This window comes from Bufo bufo, chromosome 1, assembly GCF_905171765.1.
Source record: "Bufo bufo chromosome 1, aBufBuf1.1, whole genome shotgun sequence".
Lineage (NCBI taxonomy): Eukaryota > Metazoa > Chordata > Amphibia > Anura > Bufonidae > Bufo > Bufo bufo.
Window position 1 is genome coordinate 491,187,852 of NC_053389.1, and position 18,740 is coordinate 491,206,591.

General features: G+C 42.5%; 1 protein-coding gene across 13 annotated transcripts in view; it reads left to right on the plus strand.

Moving 5' to 3' along the window:
- NAV3 (neuron navigator 3) overlaps window positions 1–18,740 on the plus strand; it is a 549,543-nt gene that overhangs the window by 432,465 nt on the left and 98,338 nt on the right. For all 13 annotated transcript variants that reach the window (XM_040410312.1, XM_040410320.1, XM_040410268.1 and 10 more), the window contains 3 exons: window positions 4,752–4,884; window positions 7,996–8,242; window positions 13,131–13,803. In XM_040410312.1, coding sequence (XP_040266246.1) covers window positions 4,752–4,884; window positions 7,996–8,242; window positions 13,131–13,803 — 1,053 coding nt within the window. The remainder of the gene's footprint in view (window positions 1–4,751; window positions 4,885–7,995; window positions 8,243–13,130; window positions 13,804–18,740) is intronic.

Consider the following 18,740-nt stretch of genomic DNA (forward strand, 5'->3'; position numbering starts at 1 on the left):
AAGTAGCTCAGAGATGTAGGGAGGGGACAGGTTATGGACGGCCTTGTATGTATTTGTTAGTACTTTGAAGTGAATTTGTTGGGCAATGGGAAGCCAGTGAAGGGATTGGCAGAGGGGAGAGGCAGAGGAGTAATAGGGTGAGAGGTGGATTAGTCGGGCAGCAGAGTTAAGGATAGATTGCAGGGGTGCGAGAGTGCTAGATGGAAGGCCACAGAGGAGAATGTTGCAGTAGTCTAGGCGGGAGATAATGAGGGCATGTACAAGCATTTTCGCAGATTCAAAGTTAAGGAAAGCACGGATGCGGGAGATGTTTTTGAGTTGGAGGCGGCAGGTGGTGGAAAGGGCTTGGATGTGCGGTCGGAAGGAAAGGGCAGAATCCAAGGTCACTCCAAGGCAGCGGGCTGTGTTGACTGGGGAGAGTGTGCAGCCATTGATCATGATAGATAGGTCTGTTGGGGGGGGTGAACAAGATGGGGGAAAGATTATGAATTCTGTCTTATCCATGTTAAGTTTAAGAAAGCAAGAGGCGAAGAAGGATGATATAGAAGATAGACATTGTGGGATTCTTGATAGTAAGGTGGTGATGTCTGGACCAGAGAGGTAGATTTGTGTGTCGTCAGCGTAGGAGTGATACTGAAAGTCATGGGACTCTATGAGCTGTCCCAGGCCAAAAGTGTAGATAGAGAAAAGCAGGGGTCCTAGGACAGAGCCTTGCGGGATACCAACAGAGAGGGAATGAGACGAGGAGGTGGTGCGGAGTGGGAGACGCTAAACATCCGGTCTGTGAGGTATGATGTGATCCAGGAGAGGGCCAGGTCAGTGATGCCAAGAGATGAGAGAGTTTGCAACAGAAGGGAGTGGTCAACAGTGTCGAAGGCAGAGGACAGGTCAAGGAGAAGGAGGACAGAGTATTGTTTCTTGGTTTTGGCTGTCAGTAGGTCATTGGTGACTTTGGTAAGGGCAGTCTCGGTCGAGTGGTGGGGTCGGAAGCCAGATTGTAGGCGGTCAAAGAGGGAGCAGGAGGAGAGGTGGGAGGACAGTTCTGAATGGACATGTTGTTCAAGTAGCTTTGAGGCATACGGAAGAAGTGATATGGGGCGATAACTGGACAAGGAAAATGGGTCAAGTGAAGGCTTTTTGAGGATGGGTGTAATGGTAGCATGTTTAAAAGCAGAGGGGAAGACACCAGAGTTTAGTAATAGGTTGAAGAGATGAGTTAGGGCTGGGATAAACACTGTGGTGAGGTTAGGGATGAGGTGGGATGGGATTGGGTCAAGTGCACAGGTGGTCAGATAAGATTTGGAGAGTAGAGTGGAGAAGCGGGTTTTGGGAGAAGAGGACCGAGCTGTTGTGTAGAGGGTCTGTGGGGACTGTGCAGTAAAGCTTTCTCTGATGTGGACTATCTTTTGTTTGAAATATTTGGCAAAGTCCTCAGCTGAGAAGAGTGGAGAGGGTGGGGGCGCTGGGGGATGGAAAAGGGAGTTAAAAGTGTTAAAAAGTTGTTTAGGGCTGTGTGACAGGGAAAATATGAGAGATGAGAAGTAGGCCTGTTTTGCATCAGCGAGTGAGGATTTGAATATGAGGAGGGATTGCTTGTATGCGGTGAAATGATCATTTGAATGGGATTTCTTCCATTGCCGCTCAGCAGCCCTGGAAGCTTGTCTGAGTTTTTTGGTCAGGTTGGTGTGCCAGGGTTGTCTGTTGATTTTCCGGATTTTGTTGTGTGTGAGGGGGGCAACAGTGTCGAGAGCTGTACTTATTGTGGTGTTATATAGGGTGGTAGCAGCATCTGGGTCTTGGAGGCAACAGATGGTAGAGAGTGGGAGAAGAGAGTCAGAAAGCAAGTGAAAGTCGAGATGTTTGAGGTTCCTGCGGGGGTGTACTGGTGTGTGGACCGGGGGAGCTGCAGAAGAGACCAGTGAAGAGAAGAAGGTGAGTAGGTTGTGGTCGGATAGGGGGAGAGGCGAATTAGAAAGGTTAGTTAGGGAGCAGAGGCGGGTAAAGATCAGATTCAGAGTGTGACCATCTCTGTGGGTGGGAACTGAAGACCACTGTGATAGGCCGAAGGAGGAAGAGAGTGACAGGAGTTTAGAGGCGGCCGAGTGGCATGTGTCAATAGGGATGTTGATGTGTATGTGTATATACACTCACCTAAAGAATTATTAGGAACACCTGTTCTATTTCTCATTAATGCAATTTTCTAGTCAACCAATCACATGGCAGTTGCTTCAATGCATTTAGGGGGGTGGTCCTGGTCAAGACAATCTCCTGAACTCCAAACTGAATGTCAGAATGGGAAAGAAAGGTGATTTAAGCAATTTTGAGCGTGGCATGGTTGTTGGTACCAGACAGGCCGTTCTGAGTATTTTACAATCTGCTCAGTTACTGGGATTTTCACGCACAACCATTTCTAGGGTTTACAAAGAATGGTGTGAAAAGGGAAAAACATCCAGTATGCGGCAGTCCTGTGGGCAAAAATGCCTTGTGGATGCTAGAGGTCAGAGGAGAATGGGCCGACTGATTAAAGCTGATAGAAGAGAAACGTTGACTGAAATAACCACTCGTTACAACCGAGGTATGCAGCAAAGCATTTGTGAAGCCACAACACGCACAACCTTGAGGCGGATGGGCTACAACAGCAGAAGACCCCACCGGGTACCACTCATCTCCACTACAAATAGGAAAAAGAGGCTACAATTTGCACGAGCTCACCAAAATTGGACTGTTGAAGACTGGAAAAATGTTGCCTGGTCTGATGAGTCTCGATTTCTGTTGAGACATTCAAATGGTAGAGTCCGAATTTGGTGTAAACAGAATGAGAACATGTATCCATCAAGCCTTGTTACCACTGTGCAGGCTGGTGGTGGTGGTGTAATGGTGTGGGGGATGTTTTCTGGGCACACTTTAGGCCACTTAGTGCCAATTGGGCATCGTTTAAATGCCATGGGCTACCTGAGCATTGTTTCTGACCATGTCCATCCCTTCATGACCACCATGTACCCATCCTCTTATGGCTACTTCCAGCAGGATAATGCACCATGTCACAAAGCTCGAATCATTTCAAATTGGTTTCTTGAACATGACAATGAGTTCACTGTACTAAAATGGCCCCCACAGTCACCAGATCTCAACCCAATAGAGCATCTTTGGGATGTGGTGGAACGGGAGCTTCGTGCCCTGGATGTGCATCCCTCAAATCTCCATCAACTGCAAGATGCTATCCTATCAATATGGGCCAACATTTCTAAAGAATGCTATCAGCACCTTGTTGAATCAATGCCACGTAGAATTAAGGCAGTTCTGAAGGCAAAAGGGGGTCCAACACCGTATTAGTATGGTGTTCCTAATAATTCTTTAGGTGAGTGTATGTGCATATGCCTACATGTGTCAGACCTATCTAGACCTTAGTGAGCTGGTGAGGTGACCAAGGACCGGATAAGTCTGAAACATATGTAGGCATCTCTTAGTGATGATGTGATGGAGTATTATGGTAGTACAAAGTGACAGCTTTGCTGTAATACAGCACTAACTGCTTGTGCTTAATATACAACTGGGATTACAGCAGTTATGCTAGGACCAGACAGGTCCAAATCATGTAAGCATATGGATCATTCAGCTGTGACCACCTACATGATGTTTTAGGCCTCAGGCACACTAGTGGGCACTCAGTAGGGTCATTACATGTGGCAATAATTGAAAACAAATGGTTCATTGCCAACTTGTTGAGCTGCATTTCAAGCCAGCAGTCACTCCCTTTATATGTTTGTCGGCAGCACATCCGTGTATGAACAAGGCGATGTACTGACAACAGGCATGATTTTATGTGCCACATAAATGATGTATCGACCTAAAAACAAGCATAGAAACCTTTATGGGCATCATGTGCTCTTCCATGAGCTTAGCCCTTGGCAGGGATCATTTGGGTGCAAGCAATTGTAAACTGTCAAGAAAACTGAGAAAATGATTATAAATGCACAATATCGTGTAATAGTCTAGACTCAAGAGCATATTTAGGAAGTGACCTGTCCCTAGACAGGTAAGTTATCATTCTCACTACTGCTTACTTTTACCTACGTGTGAGTGATGGATTCGATTTCATCATCAGCTCTCTAATTTGTCAGAAAGATGAATGCTATCTCATTTCAGGGGACCTGGACAACAAAACAAATGGTTGCTGTACATAGTCAAAGGATTTGATGAATGTGGGCAATTTAGAAATGTTCTTTGAAGTGATAAGGTTTTTATTCTGTATTTCCAACTTGCATGTAAGAATTAGTGTATCAAGGGTACTGCTGCCGAGGAACGTACCGCCTGAGGTTGAATTAAGACTTCCATAGTCAAAAACCTTTTTATCACACGAGCTCTATTGTTTTGTGGGCAATCTACACTGCTGCAAGCATTTTCGGAGCATATTTCATGGTATGCCTGATTGTAATTTCACAGCTGGTAAAGCACTGCGGAACACGTCTTCCAAGGACATCTAATGTTTGGTTGCCAAGGAATACAAATGGGTGCAAATTTTGCAGCACAGGGCAGATTTTCAAGTGTATTCTTTGTATGCCTATGCTCCATTATGTAATTGCTATCCAGTTCCTTTATGTGTAGTGACATAGACGAGACATGGCAGGTGACACTTGTTTTACATTATTGTTAGTGGTTATTTCTTAGTGATGATGTGATGGAGTACTGTGATAACACAAAGTGACGGCTTTACCGTAATACCGCACTAACTGCTCGTGCTTCCTTTGTAGCTGGGATGACAGCAGTTCTGCTAGCAGCGGCCTTAGTGACACACTTGATAACCTCAGCACTGATGACCTGAATACATCCTCTATTGGTTCCTATTCCAATGCGGTTTCCCCTCGGAAAACGAATCATACTTCGGTAAGTGCTCCTAATGATACTCCGGTAAGTGGTGGCCCCCAGCTCATTATACTTGGTCATACTCTGGGTTTTATTAAAGTGTAAGTTTACAATTTATTGCATATGGATTGTAAAGGACCACTAAACTCGAAAATTAAAGTGATGTTATATGAAGCATGAAGGTAAAACGCATGTTTTTACTATTACTCTGACATTTCATCACAAGTCTGTAACCTCTTCCTAATGCAGTGATTATTTTTTTTGTTCTGTCTTTAACTCCTTGCCTTCCCGGAGCCATAACTCTTTTATTTTTCTATTTGCATAGTTGTATGAGGGCTTGGCACCATTTATTATTGCATATGATGTAGTAAGAAGCTGGAAAAGAAAATTAAATGTGGTGGAATTGGGAAATAAACTCAATTCCGCCTTAGCTTTATGGGTTTAATTTTTTTCTGTGTTCCCTTTCTGGAAGTTTTTATCTTGGGTTTTAATACTTAATAAAAACTTTGATTTTTTTTTTATTTCTTTGCATCACTATATTGACTCCCATAACTTTTAAATATTTACCATATATATATATATGACTCCCATAACTTTTAAATATTTATGTCTACAAAGCTGTGTGAGGGCTGATTTTTTATGTGGTGACCTTTAGTTTTTATTGATACCCTTTTGGGGTGTGTGATTTTTGATCAGCAAATTGGCTACTTAGATTTTTTTTTCCATTAGCAGTTTACCATAGGTCATAAATACTTTTATATTTTAATAGTACAGACATTTTGGGATGCGACAATGTCAATGATTTATTTTTTATTATTTATCTTTATTTTTAAAATTGGGATATTGGTGTTTTTTATCTATATTTTTTTAATATTTTCAAAACAGTTTTAAAACTTTTTTACACTTATTTTTTGTCTCCCTATTTGACTTTATATGCAATCTTCTGATCGCTTCTCCCATAGACTGCAATGATTTACCATTGTGGCCTATGGGAGAATGACTACATTCCTATCAATCCAGGGCTTCAAAAGGCCCAAGGCTGCCATAGCAACCTAACAGTTCTTGCAATCTCATCACAGAGAGAGTCATTAGGTCAACTGGATTGCAACTGACCATGGGATCTGAGGGGTTAAAAGTCTGTGATCATTGTTATCGCCGATGCCGATCATGAACTAGAGTGTCTGCTTTATAAGACAGCAGGCGCTCGGCGACTGTGGCGCCCACTCAGCTCTTGAATTGGCCTACTCAGCTCTTGAATCAGCTCCATTTTGAAACGCCCAACATCTATGGTGGATCTTGCGAAGGGGTTAAAAAGTAACGTTAAGTAGAATACTGGATGGTGTATAAGAGTATATTTATTACAAATAGTGAATGTGACGCACAGGAGTAACTAATAACCAGTAGAGGTGCACTCAGTAAAGCGGACTCACCCTGTCCACTCCAACAAAGAAACTGAGTGTAACAAAAGGAACTGGGCACTCTCAGGATATCTGAACCATAAGGAATTTATTAGCATATACAATATAGTTCAATAAACATTTGCCAGCGTGGGAAGTCAGGGCGAATATCGCTCGTAGAATATTGGTCTCTACACACACAGGACCACCTTGTAGAGCGACTCTGTGATGTGAAAAGTCATACGGTAAGACTGTTCGAATTTTTTCTGGCAGAACTTTAAAACTCGCAGTGATAACATTCCAGTGGGACGCCGCTGGTACTTGCATTTAGCGGGACGCCGCTACTCCTTGCTTGTTCATACTTTACCATTGTGGGACATAAGAACATTCGATTGTATAATCACCAGTTTATCGCATTGGGCATATTTCAGGACATTGCTAATATTGCTGCTATTTATATTCGGGACTATTTCGCATTGGAATTCATCAACACGATTCACACTAATCGACACCAGCCTGATAGACTGTGATATCGATTTTTCCATTTTATCCATTATTTATCGATTTTCCATTATATATTGTACCTACATTAGTTATTTTATGTTGAATGTTGAGTGATTGCTGCTTCATGGTCTTACTACCAGTCTATGCACTTTAGGTGCGCCATTTTACATTTTAGATGTCTATGCTATTTTAATATTGACTTATGTTGTTTTACATAGCCACCATTATTTGTTGAACTATATTGTATATGCTAATAAATTCCTTATGGTTCAGATATCCTGAGAGTGCCCAGTTCCTTTTGTTACAAGAGTGTATTTATACCTGGGTATTGTCTACATCGATAAATAAGAAACAAAAATAGGGGTTCTAAAATGCATCCTCCATCCGTAACTTTCCATTTAAAATTTATAATAGTCTTCAATATTGAAATCATATACTGAATGAGAAAAATATATAAACAAAATTTTACCAACCAGGATTGGTCTTACCAAGTGGACATCCTTGAGCAAAAGTAACATTACTATTTCTAGCCACTGTACACACACAGAGTATCATGCACAAAACCGTTTTTGACAGAGAAGCTGCATGCTGAGGCCACGTATCCATTAACATTGTTTTTTTTCAGTAATTAAAGGCATTGTGCCATGAACTACTTTCACTCAAGTTTATTTTCATCAGGTACTTTAGCTCCAATTCCAACTTGGATTGTTTTGATTTCTCTTATCTCCCATGCTTGAATCCTACTTCCTGGTTTGTCATGTGACTGCTGTGAGATGTGCCCTGACATCAGCAGATATCTATCTATCTATCTATCTATCTATCTATCTATCTATCTATCTATCTATCTATTATCTCTCTGTCCATCCATCCACCCATCCATAAGTGACACTGTAACTGACATGTAACTGACACTGCACATAGAGGAGTGGTTATTGAAGGGAAGGAAAATAAGTGCCGTGAGTATGTGCGTCCTGTATTACAACGCTCCATTACAGGACGTAATCTACAGCAACTGAAATTGAAACTGATTTGCCACAGGGAGCAATGGGAGGCTAATAACTTTAGAATAAGGCAGTTTTGATAAATGGTGGTATTTGGGGAAAGTGATATAACAGCGATATCTGTTGAGAGGGATACATTTATATTAGTAGTACAACCCCTTTAACTACTCACAAATGAGATACAACTCAATACAGGTATGCTTACTATAGATATGTTGTATATTACACAGCTAAAGACAGAAGCTGAGAAGACTTGGTGCAATGATGAGCTGAAGAAACAAGATGATGAATATGACATCAGTATAGAGAGTGGCAAATGGAAAGGACTTTCATCTGGGCTGTCTGATGACTCCGAAAAAGGAGGACAGAAGTCTTTATCCATCTCTCAAACTGGGTCATGGAGGCGAGGAATGACTGCCCAAATAGGAACTACATCGTCCAGGCACAAATCTGGAAGCAGCTCCTTAAAAACGCCAGGTATGAAAAGTTAATAATTAGTGATTTTCCTAGTATTTTATATTTTTCCTTTCCAAAATATATCCCTTAGTTATATTTCAGATAGGCATTATAAAACTTCTGTTCTGTCCATAAAGTCTAACAATTTTCCATTTAGTCCGTTTTGCCATATGAATGGCATCAACATCAGAACGCCCACCAGCATTTCCTAGCCACTGTCCATGAAAAACAGACTGCACATGGATGTCCTTTTTTCACTAACCCATTGACTTGGGTTGACAAGTCTAGGGTGAAAATCAGAGCAAAATAGTGCATATGCAGTTTTCTCTATATGGAGCAATGATCATGTGAATTGGTGCATTGACATTAAAGTGTCATTGCTCAGTCTGTGTATTGTTCTAATCTTCAAAATATTGAAACCGCACTGCTCTCCAATAGCTCCACTCAGACCACTTCAGCATATGCCGACATTCATCAATACGCCAATTACTGTTTTCTTGCCACGCATCTATTCGCCTCTCCTATATTGGTCAAGACCAGATAGGCAAAGAAAGTGAAGCACTGCAATGAGTGTTAATCTCAAACCAGCTTTTATTATACTCACAAACTTGAGAGGAATACAGGCATATCAAACAATTTGACTGGTTTCCCTTCTATCACCCGACCCAGGTTTCACCTTCGCTTCATCAGGGGTGCATATCTCGCCCATCAAGGGCGTGTTTTTTATATACAGCTTCGGTTCCTTCTTCCACCTACCTAACATCCTCTTAATTTGCTTATACATTAAAATAAATATTTAAAACCTAAAAATATCTGATTAAGATGATAAAAAGCATACAAAAAATTCATAATTTTTACATCTAAAAGAATATTGTCAAACAAAATCTCATCCCCTCTTAACAATGACATCTCTTTCCATTTAATAATCACATGTCCATGTATGGCCCATTAGAAATCACTACCCTGATCCATTCATAAAATCCCAGCTGCCCCTCCCGTAGATACCTATTCACACCATCCAGTCGATACCTACTATAAGGATTGTTTTATTTTTATATATATAATTCACATTCTATACTCCTCTTTCATAAAACATTATAATTTTACACACAGAAGACACACGGATATACAAACTAGCTCCTTCTCGGTAAAGAACAAGATGCTTATTTTTATACCAAACAGGGTTTCAAGTCAAATTCCACATTTTACCCAATTTGTAGATCCACTCTACCTTGCGGCAATTGATCTTAGCGATTGGATCCTCCCCCCGCCATTTATTAGTCACTCGCTCGACTACAACAAACTTTAACCCTGATGGGATTTTATTAGTGTGTGTTTCTAGTCCCTTTTTTATATTTCTGATGTGTTCCTGTATGCGAGTTTTTAATTTTCTCAGTGCCACATGGGCACTCCAGCATGTAAACGACCCCTATGATTTCGCAGGATAAGGCCTCATGCACATGACAGTATTTTTTCACGGTCCTCAAAACGGGGTTCCGTTGGTCCGTGATCCGTGACCGTTTTTTCGTCCGTGGGTCTTCCTTGATTTTTGGAGGATCCATGTCGTTTTGGTGTCCGCCTGGCCGTGCGGAGCCAAACGGATCCGTCCTGACTTACAATGCAAGTCAATGGGGACGGATCTGTTTGACGTTGACAAAATATGGTGCAATTGCAAACGGATCCGTCCCCCATTGACTTTCAATGTAAAGTCAGGAGTTAATATACCATAGGATCGGAGTTTTCTCCAATCCGATGGTATATTTTAACTTGAAGCGTCCCCATCATCATGGGAACGCCTCTATGTTAGAATATACCATCGGATTTGAGTTAGATCGTGAACCTCATATCCGACAGTATATTCTAACACAAAGGCGTTCCCATAGTGATGGGGACGCTTCAAATTAGAATATACTACGAACAGTGTACATGACTGCCCCCTCGGCCCCCCCTCCTTCCCTCTATTGTATTAATTTCATTGGTGGCCAGAGTGCGGCCCCCCCTCCCTCCCTCTATTGTATTATTTTCATTGGTGGCCAGTGTGCGGCCCTCCCTCCCTCTATTGTATTAATTTCATTGGTGGCCATTGTGCGGACCCCCCCGGCCCCCCTCCCTCCCTCTATTGTATTATTTTCATTGGTGGCACAGTGTGCGGCCCCCCCCCCCGGCCCCCCCTCCCTCTATTGTATTATTTTCATTGGTGGCACAGTGTGCGGCCCCCCCTCTCCCCCCCCCGATTATTGGTGGCAGCGGAGAGTTCCGATCGGAGTCCCAGTTTAATCGCTGGGGCTCCGATCGGTAACCATGGCAACCAGGACGCTACTGCAGTCCTGGTTGCCATGGTTACTTAGCAATATTAGAAGCATCATACTTACCTGCTGCGCTGTCTGTGACTGGCCGGGAGCTTCTCCTACTGGTAAGTGACAGGTCTGTGCGGCGCATTGCTTAATGACCTGTCACTTACCAGTAGGAGGAGCTCCCGGCCGGTCACAGACAGCGCAGCAGGTAAGTATGATGCTTCCAATATTGTTAAGTAAGGGGAGGCCGCACACTGTGCCACCAATGAAAATAATACAATAGAGGAGGGAGGGGGGCCGGGGGGGCCGCACACTGTGCCACCAATGAAAATAATAAAATAGAGGGAGGGAGGGGGGGCCGGGGGGGCCGCACACTGTGCCACCAATGAAAATAATACAATAAAGGGAGGGAGGGGTGGCCGGGGGGGCCGCACTGGCCACCAATGAAATTAAAACTGGGGAGGGAAGGGGGTCTGCCCCCTGCTGCCTGGCAGCCCCTGATCTCTTATAGGGGGCTATGATATGCACAATTGCACCTGAGGGGTTAATTGTGCGGATCACAGCCCCCTGTAAGAGATCGGGTGCTGACAGGCAGCAGGGGGCAGTCATGTACACAGTTCTTAGTATATTCTAACTAGAAGCGTCCCCATCACTATGGGAACACCTCTGTGTTAGAATATACTGTCAGATATGAGTTTTCACGAAGTGAAAACTCAGCTCAGAAAAAGTTTTTATGCAGATGGATCTTTGGATCCGTCTGTATGAAAGTAACCTACGGCCACGGATCACGGACGCGGATACCAATCTTGTGTGCATCCGTGTTCTTTCACGGACCCATTGACTTGAATGGGTCCGTGAACCGTTGTCCGTCAAAAAAATAGGACAGGTCATATTTTTTGGACGGACAGGAAACACGGATCACAGATACGGCTGCAAAACGGTGCATTTTCCGATTTTTCCACGGACCCATTGAAAGTCAATGGGTCCGCGAAAAAAAACTGAAAGCGGCACAACGGCCACGGATGCACACAACGGTCGTGTGCATGAGGCCTAATTCACATAAAATCCTAAATGTACCCCCATTGCTTCTAGATACCACTTCAGTTATATTGCGCGTTCTATCTTTTTCTGACGGTTTTTGCATGGCATACAAAAACCACACCATGTGAACGCATGTTTTTTGGCACCTTTTTTTTTAAAGGCAGACAGCTGTGTACAAACTTATCTTTCAAGGTGTGTCTTTGGGTGTCTTTCTAAATGTAAAATCTGGGTGGGCTGAGATCACTTCCCCCAGCACAGGATCATTTTTTAAGACGGACCAATTTTTCTTTATAGCATTTTTGATTGAACCCATGTTGCAATTGAATTGGGCAATAAAGAAGAATTTATGATCTTTCTTACTTTGCTTTTTCTCCTCTCTACTGTATTCTTCCTCTTCAACCTTATTTTCTTCCCTACATTTCTCTAGATTTTTCTTTTTATATCCTTTTTCCCAGAAGCGCTTCTGGATCATATCACTCTGTTCCCAATAGGGTTCTATCTCTGTACAGCTTCGGTTCTTTTGAACTGTCACTGTATATTTTTAATTCACGGCCCATAATGGCAACTAGTAGTATCACCATAGGTTTAAAGTATGTCTTGGTCTTTAATACACTATCCTCCACAAATACAGTGAGATCCCAAAAATTTATGATGGATGATGAATTTTTTGTATGCTTTTTATCATCTTAATCATGTATTTTTAGGTTTTAAATATTTATTTTAACGTTTAAGCAAATTAAGAGGATGTTAGGTAGGTGGAAGGAGGAACCTGTGTATAAAAAACACGAAGGTGAAACCCGGGTCGGGTGATAGACGGGAAACCGGTCAAATTGTTTGATATGCCTGTAAGTTTGTGAGTATGATAAAAGCTGGTTTGAGATTAACACTCATTGCGGTGCTTCACTATCTTTGCCTATCTGGTCTTAACCAATATAGGAGAGGTAAATAGATGTGTGGCAAGAAAACAGTAATTGGCATATTGATGAATGTCGGCACATGCTGAAGTGCCCTGAGTGGAGCTATTGGAGAGCAGCGCGGTTTCAATATTTTGAAGAGTTGAACTAGGTGTGAACAATACCAACCCCACCCATAACCTGCAGCGCTCAAAGTAGGATTGACAATTCGGAATTTACTTTTTGCTTTAATGTGTGTTGTTCTAAACTGAGACAGCACACAGAGGTAACAATCACTTGTCTAAATAGGTCTATTAGGTTGTTTTGACAGAGGTACAGTCTGCTGGCTTTCACAGTATCTGTCATTGCTGGTTACTGCCGTTCACCTCTGGACCCCATTGACTATAATAGGATCTCGCATGAATGCTGAGTTTCAGCTGTTCAAAAAACTGTGCTCCCCGATTTTTGCCCAGCCAAAACCTGGCACTCATGGGGAAACGATGGTGCACGGCCCTATCCAGGTATGCTGGATATGATGAACTCCGGCTGGCTGTTTCTCTACCGGAGCAGCCTGCTGGATTTAAAAACGTAGATATGACGGTAGTCTTATACTTTATTATATCATAAAAGCAAAGCCTTAATGTATATGTATATTATGATTTCCCTTATCATTTGCAACAGGAAAAACAGATGATGTTAAAGCTTCTGAAAAAGTTAAAGCACCACTTAAAGGTGGCCCATTGCAGCGCTCCCCCTCCGATGCAGGAAAAAGCAGTGGAGATGAAGGTAAAAAGCCACCTTCTGGAATTGCACGACCAACAGCCACTGGATCATTTGGCTTTAAGAAGACTGGATCTGGAAGTGGGGCTACTATTACAAGTGGATCTGCTACACTTGGAAAAATGCCCAAATCATCAGGAATTGGAGGAAAAGGTGCTGGTAGGAAGACAAGCCTCGATGGTTCACAAAATCAAGATGATGGAGTTTTGCTGTCCAACTCCAAGGCCACTCTGCAGTATCGCAGCTTACCTCGTCCTTCTAAGTCCAGTACTAGTAGTATTCCAGGACGGGGAGGACACAGGTCAAGTACAAGTAGCATTGATTCAAATGTCAGCAGCAAATCAGCTGGTGCAGCGGGCACAAAACTAAGAGAACCATCAAAAATCTCAGAGCGCTCCAGCCCTGTCAATATCAATCAGACAGACAAGGACAAAGAAAAGGTGTCAGACTCAGAAAGTGTCTCTTTGTCAAACTCTCCAAAATCAAGTCCGACATCAGCCAGTGCCTGCAGTACTCAAGGTCTGAGACAGCCAGGATCAAAATATCCTGATATTGCTTCTCCAACATTCCGAAGGTAAGACAATCTCTATTGTTGATATATATTTTCTGCATCATCACAATGTGGCATGGGATATTTTAACAATTCACTGAAAGAAAGAAAATAACGGCACCACAGAGCTCATTCACCCTGTTACCATAAGGGAGCAGTATAGAAGAATGTCTCTCACCTTGAAAAGTTGAGCTACCTAGGCGCAAAGCGTTGTCAACATCAAGGGCATAGAATTTATTAGAAAAAATTACATTGTTCTTTGGCGTATTTCTTTACCAATTTTACATAGCACTGGAGGCAAAGCTATGACATTGAGGCTCATGTAGAGTAGTGCGTGTAGTTTCTAAGGCACAGCAATAAAGTAAGTGGTGGTCATTTACTACGCTGGCGGACGATCCACCAAATTTATTAAGAGTTACATTCCTGTAATAGAATTGTTGTGTTCAGGAGTTGGAGTAGATTTCTGGTGTAATTTATGCCATTTTTCTGGCACACATGTTAAATGAGTCAGGCTGTGGAGCTCCCACTAGCAATCCCCCTCCTCCCCACACATCCAACCTACTATTTTAATAATTGGCAAAGGTGTCAGAAAAAGCTAAAAAGTCACAAATTTTGTGGCAAATCGGCACTTATGTTAAAATGTGAGACTTTTCTATTCCAAAAAAACTGGCGTAGAACATTAGTACATGATCCTTCATCTTCGTCTGCCAAAGAAAAGGTTTGATAATTAGTTTCAGACAGATTGAGCAAAAATAGTGCCAGCGGCAATTTACTGTGGAAATTGGTGGGGAAAACAGGAGAGAGGATGAAGATGAAGGATCACATAACACTGGCGGGCTTGCTCTGATTGGTTCAAAGGTGTGCAGACAGTCTAATCATCCGATTATAGGGCAGGTTTCTGGCAGGTGCTCAGAAGGAAGAAATGCCATTCTGTGTGCAACTAATGATCTGAACAGATACAAACTAGCAATATAGGTGTGATAGGGAGTTTCTTCAATTTATCTTTTGTTTGTAATTGAGCATTCCCGAAAATTTCAATAACACGTTGTATTACTTCAAGATACCATGCAGTAACAGCAAACATTTTACTGCAATAACTACATTAATATACCCGTTTTATTTAATGCATTGTATTACTTCAAGAAACTGTGTATTTACAGTAAACACATTTTACTACAATACCTGCTTTATTATCATTGTAAATTATCAATACCAGTGTGCAGTGTGTTTGTGGTAGTGGAGGGATGTTTAATTGCTCCTCTGTCTTTAAATTACAGAAAAAAAACACTTGCAATTTTGCTATGGTTTAATAATCTGTGTTCCAAACCTGTGACTTTAAATTTATATAGGCCTCATAATAACATTTCTGTTAAACGAAAAAGTGAAAAATGAAAGTCCCATGCCTCATAATTCAACAGTCAGAATGTGGGTAGTAGTTAAAACTGCAGAAGCAGTATCAGCTGTTTGGGCACTAGTATTAGTAGTAGTAGTTATAGTAGTAGTAGGCCACAGTTCTCCTTTGCTTCCAGTAGGCTCCACAATAATATTTAGGACAACAAAAGGTGACATTGTGGAGTGGATGGCTTACTCCTTCTCTTAGTCACAGGATGATGTTGAGGTTACCTCTAAGTCTGACACTGTGCTTGAAGCTAGAGGTCACAGCATTCCTCCAGCTCCTCCTCCTTGTGATCCCAGAAAAGCTTTTCAGTTGCATCATCTCTGCCTTCATTGCCCCCTCCTAGTGGGGCACATTTTTTCCTAAGCAGAGGTAACAAAATGCCATGCACTATGGAAGACACTAAAGAGAGTCTCCCTGTTGATGATTTGAGTGTGAACAGTCAGCGTTTAGACTGCCATGAGGAGGATGTTCAGGGGGAGGTGGGAGACTTCATAACTGTTGTAGTGGTATTAATACTGGCATTTGTAGCCAAGATGGTGGTGGTGGTAGGGGTAGTGGTAGCCCTGGCGACAGTGGCACTTCAGACAAATGCAGAGCTGGAAATTGGGAGGGTCATAGGAGCCCACAATAACCCTCTGATAAAAATATTGAGGAGGGTGAGGACTATGACAATGATTGTGTGTTGGACAGGAGGAGGAGGAGGGTGGTTGCCCTGGCAGCAATAAAGACTGGCGACAACATATGGCCAAAACCTCCAAATGAACTGACAGGCCAAGATCTGTTTTTATTGTGGTCAGATTGTAAACTGGTTATGCCAGTGATACTGTGGGCGAAGGCTCAAAACATGCCAGACCTGGTCTAAACTTGGCTGCTGCTAGCTCTGTGTGAGTATCTTCTGTATGGCATTTTTTCTCCACCAGACTGGCACACAAAACCAAAATTGTGTGCAAGATCTGCAGGATTAAAATAAGCAGTGGGTGTTTAAACACAAATATAGGTACCGGTACTCTATTGCAGCACATGAAGCAGCATCACCGGATCCTGTGAAAAAATAGAACTGGCCAGCATTCCCTATCCTTCTCCTGGTCTTCTTTGTGGCAGCCAGGCCATATCCCCAAGCAATACTCCTCCTCCTTCCCCATGTTATTTTCTCCATTGTGATAGTGTACATCCATAAGGAAATGTGTGACCATGAGAAAACTATTTGTGACTAGCTGAACTCCATCCTGGTAAATTTGCCGGCAGTGCGGTTGCTGCTGTAATTGTGATGCAGTTCCACACCTTCAACAAAATTTTTATGGAGTCGGTCGCATAAATTTTACTAATATAACTACCATCAATGACCATCAGAACATTGCAAAAACATTTTAACCATACCTTTTTGTCATGTGGGTGTTTATTCCATGTCCAGAAAAAGTACTAAAGCACTTTTATTCCTATGAAAAATGGCTACCAAGTGCCCAGCTGGACAGGTTTTCCTTTTCAAAGTGGCCAATCCCACGCCATTCCCCAGTGTCTGCTCCTCCCCTAATCTCCTAAGGCTTCCTCCCCCTAATGCCACCACAATGCCATGGAGGAAGCCTTGGGAGGTTAGGGGAGGAGCAGACAGTAAGGGGATGGCACTTTGAAAATAAAAGCCTGCTGAGCTGGGCACTTGGGAGCCGTTTTTAATAGGAATGTAAGTTATTTTCCTGGACATGGAATAAACACCTAGATCACTTAGAGGTAAAATGCTTTTACAATGTTCTGATTGCGATTGCTAGTAGTTATATTAGTTCAATTTCTATGACAGACTCCATTTAATTCTTTTCTAAAATATCATTCTTCTGTATGATATCAGTTGGACCTTTTGCCATGCAGGCATCTGTAAAAATTGTCTTGTCGTCCACAAAATTTAATTCTTCCATATTGTCACGGCCTATGGTGTGCGTAGTGACATTTCCCTTCACTTGGTTGCCCGTGACTACGTATGGTGTTGTATGCATGTGGTGTGTGCTGTGTCCGTTTGTGTTGTTGTGGACAGCAGCACTTGCACATGGGTTCCAGGCTTTGTGTCTGTGGCAGGTGAATGTTGTGTTTGTGGCATGTACCTGCCATTGCCATAAGTTGTATATGTTCCCCCTTCCATGCAGCTTGGCCAGTGAGACTCCTATTCCTCCATATCCAGAAGGAACAGGTCGTCTTACCCTGCTCTTAGTTTAGGGACACCCTGAGGGCTAGCAGGGACTTCAAGGTTCCGGAGCATGAGCCCTCCTACCATCAAGGTCGGCTCATGCAGCTAGGAGTCAGGGTCAGATTAGGGATGCGATAGGAGGTGACCTGCTCCCTAATTCTGTGGTCCTGGCCAAGTAGTGACCTACCATCTCCTGGCATCGCACGGCTGAGGGTTTTCCCCAACCTCAGCAGTGACACATATGCCATCAGTTGGACTTTTTCCCAGGTAAGAGTCTGTACAAATTGTCTTGTTATCCACAAAAATTTTATTCTTCTATATGCCATCAGCTGGACTGTTCGCCAGTTGTCTGTAAACATTTTCTCATGAAAATGCAGTGCAGTTTTACTCCTTCACCAAAATTTGATACTGCTGTAAAATATTTGCGCTTCTGGCCAGATGTTTTAAAAAATGATGTTTAAAATTGTTTTATTTTCTAAATGACTGTGGCCTTTCCCTGGCACATGCCTTGTACCCTGACCCCATGGACTTCTTGGCAGGTATATTGTTCCAGTTTGCTCTCACCCTACTGTCTTGTACAGCCTTAAGTGTCATCTCAGAGAGATTTCAGTGTTGTCACACCCAAACAGACAAAGATGTCCTCTGCCAGTGTACAAAACATCACATTTGTCAAAATGAATTAGGCATGGATCTGTGAAGATTTTCACCCATCTCTAGCTGCGGCAGATGAATATATCTGCCATTGCTGCTGGTGGCTATTTATGGGCAGCCCATCATGCCACTGTCAACCATAATGTTCCATGCTGTGTGGCTGCTGCTGCCACCACTGCCCTAGCTGCTTCTCTTTCTACTTTCTACCCTTACATAACTGCCACTACTACTACTCCTACTTCTACTACTACTACTACTACCCGTAAACAGCCGCACACACATCTACTGCCTTTTCTGTTCCATGCTGTGCGGCTCCTGTTATTGCTACTGTTGCTGCCATTATTACCCCTATGCACTTTATCCTTTCCACATCCACACTTTACTGCTGCTGCTCCTAAGTAAAAGTGAAATGTTTTTGCAGGCTTGTTAAGAACAAGTCATTGTTTCTTCTGACAATTAACAATTAAGTGTGTGTATAAACAGTCAGGTCCATAAATATTAGGACATCGACACAATTCTAAAATTTTTGGCTCTATACACCACCACAATGGATTTGAAATGAAACCAACAAGATGTGCTTTAACTGCAGACTGTCAGCTTTAATTTGAGGGTATTTACATCCAAATCACGTGAACGGTGTAGGAATTACAACAGTTTGCATCTGTGCCTTCCACTTGTTAAGGGACCAAAAGTAATGGGATAGAATAATAATCATAAATCAAACTTTCACTTTTTAAT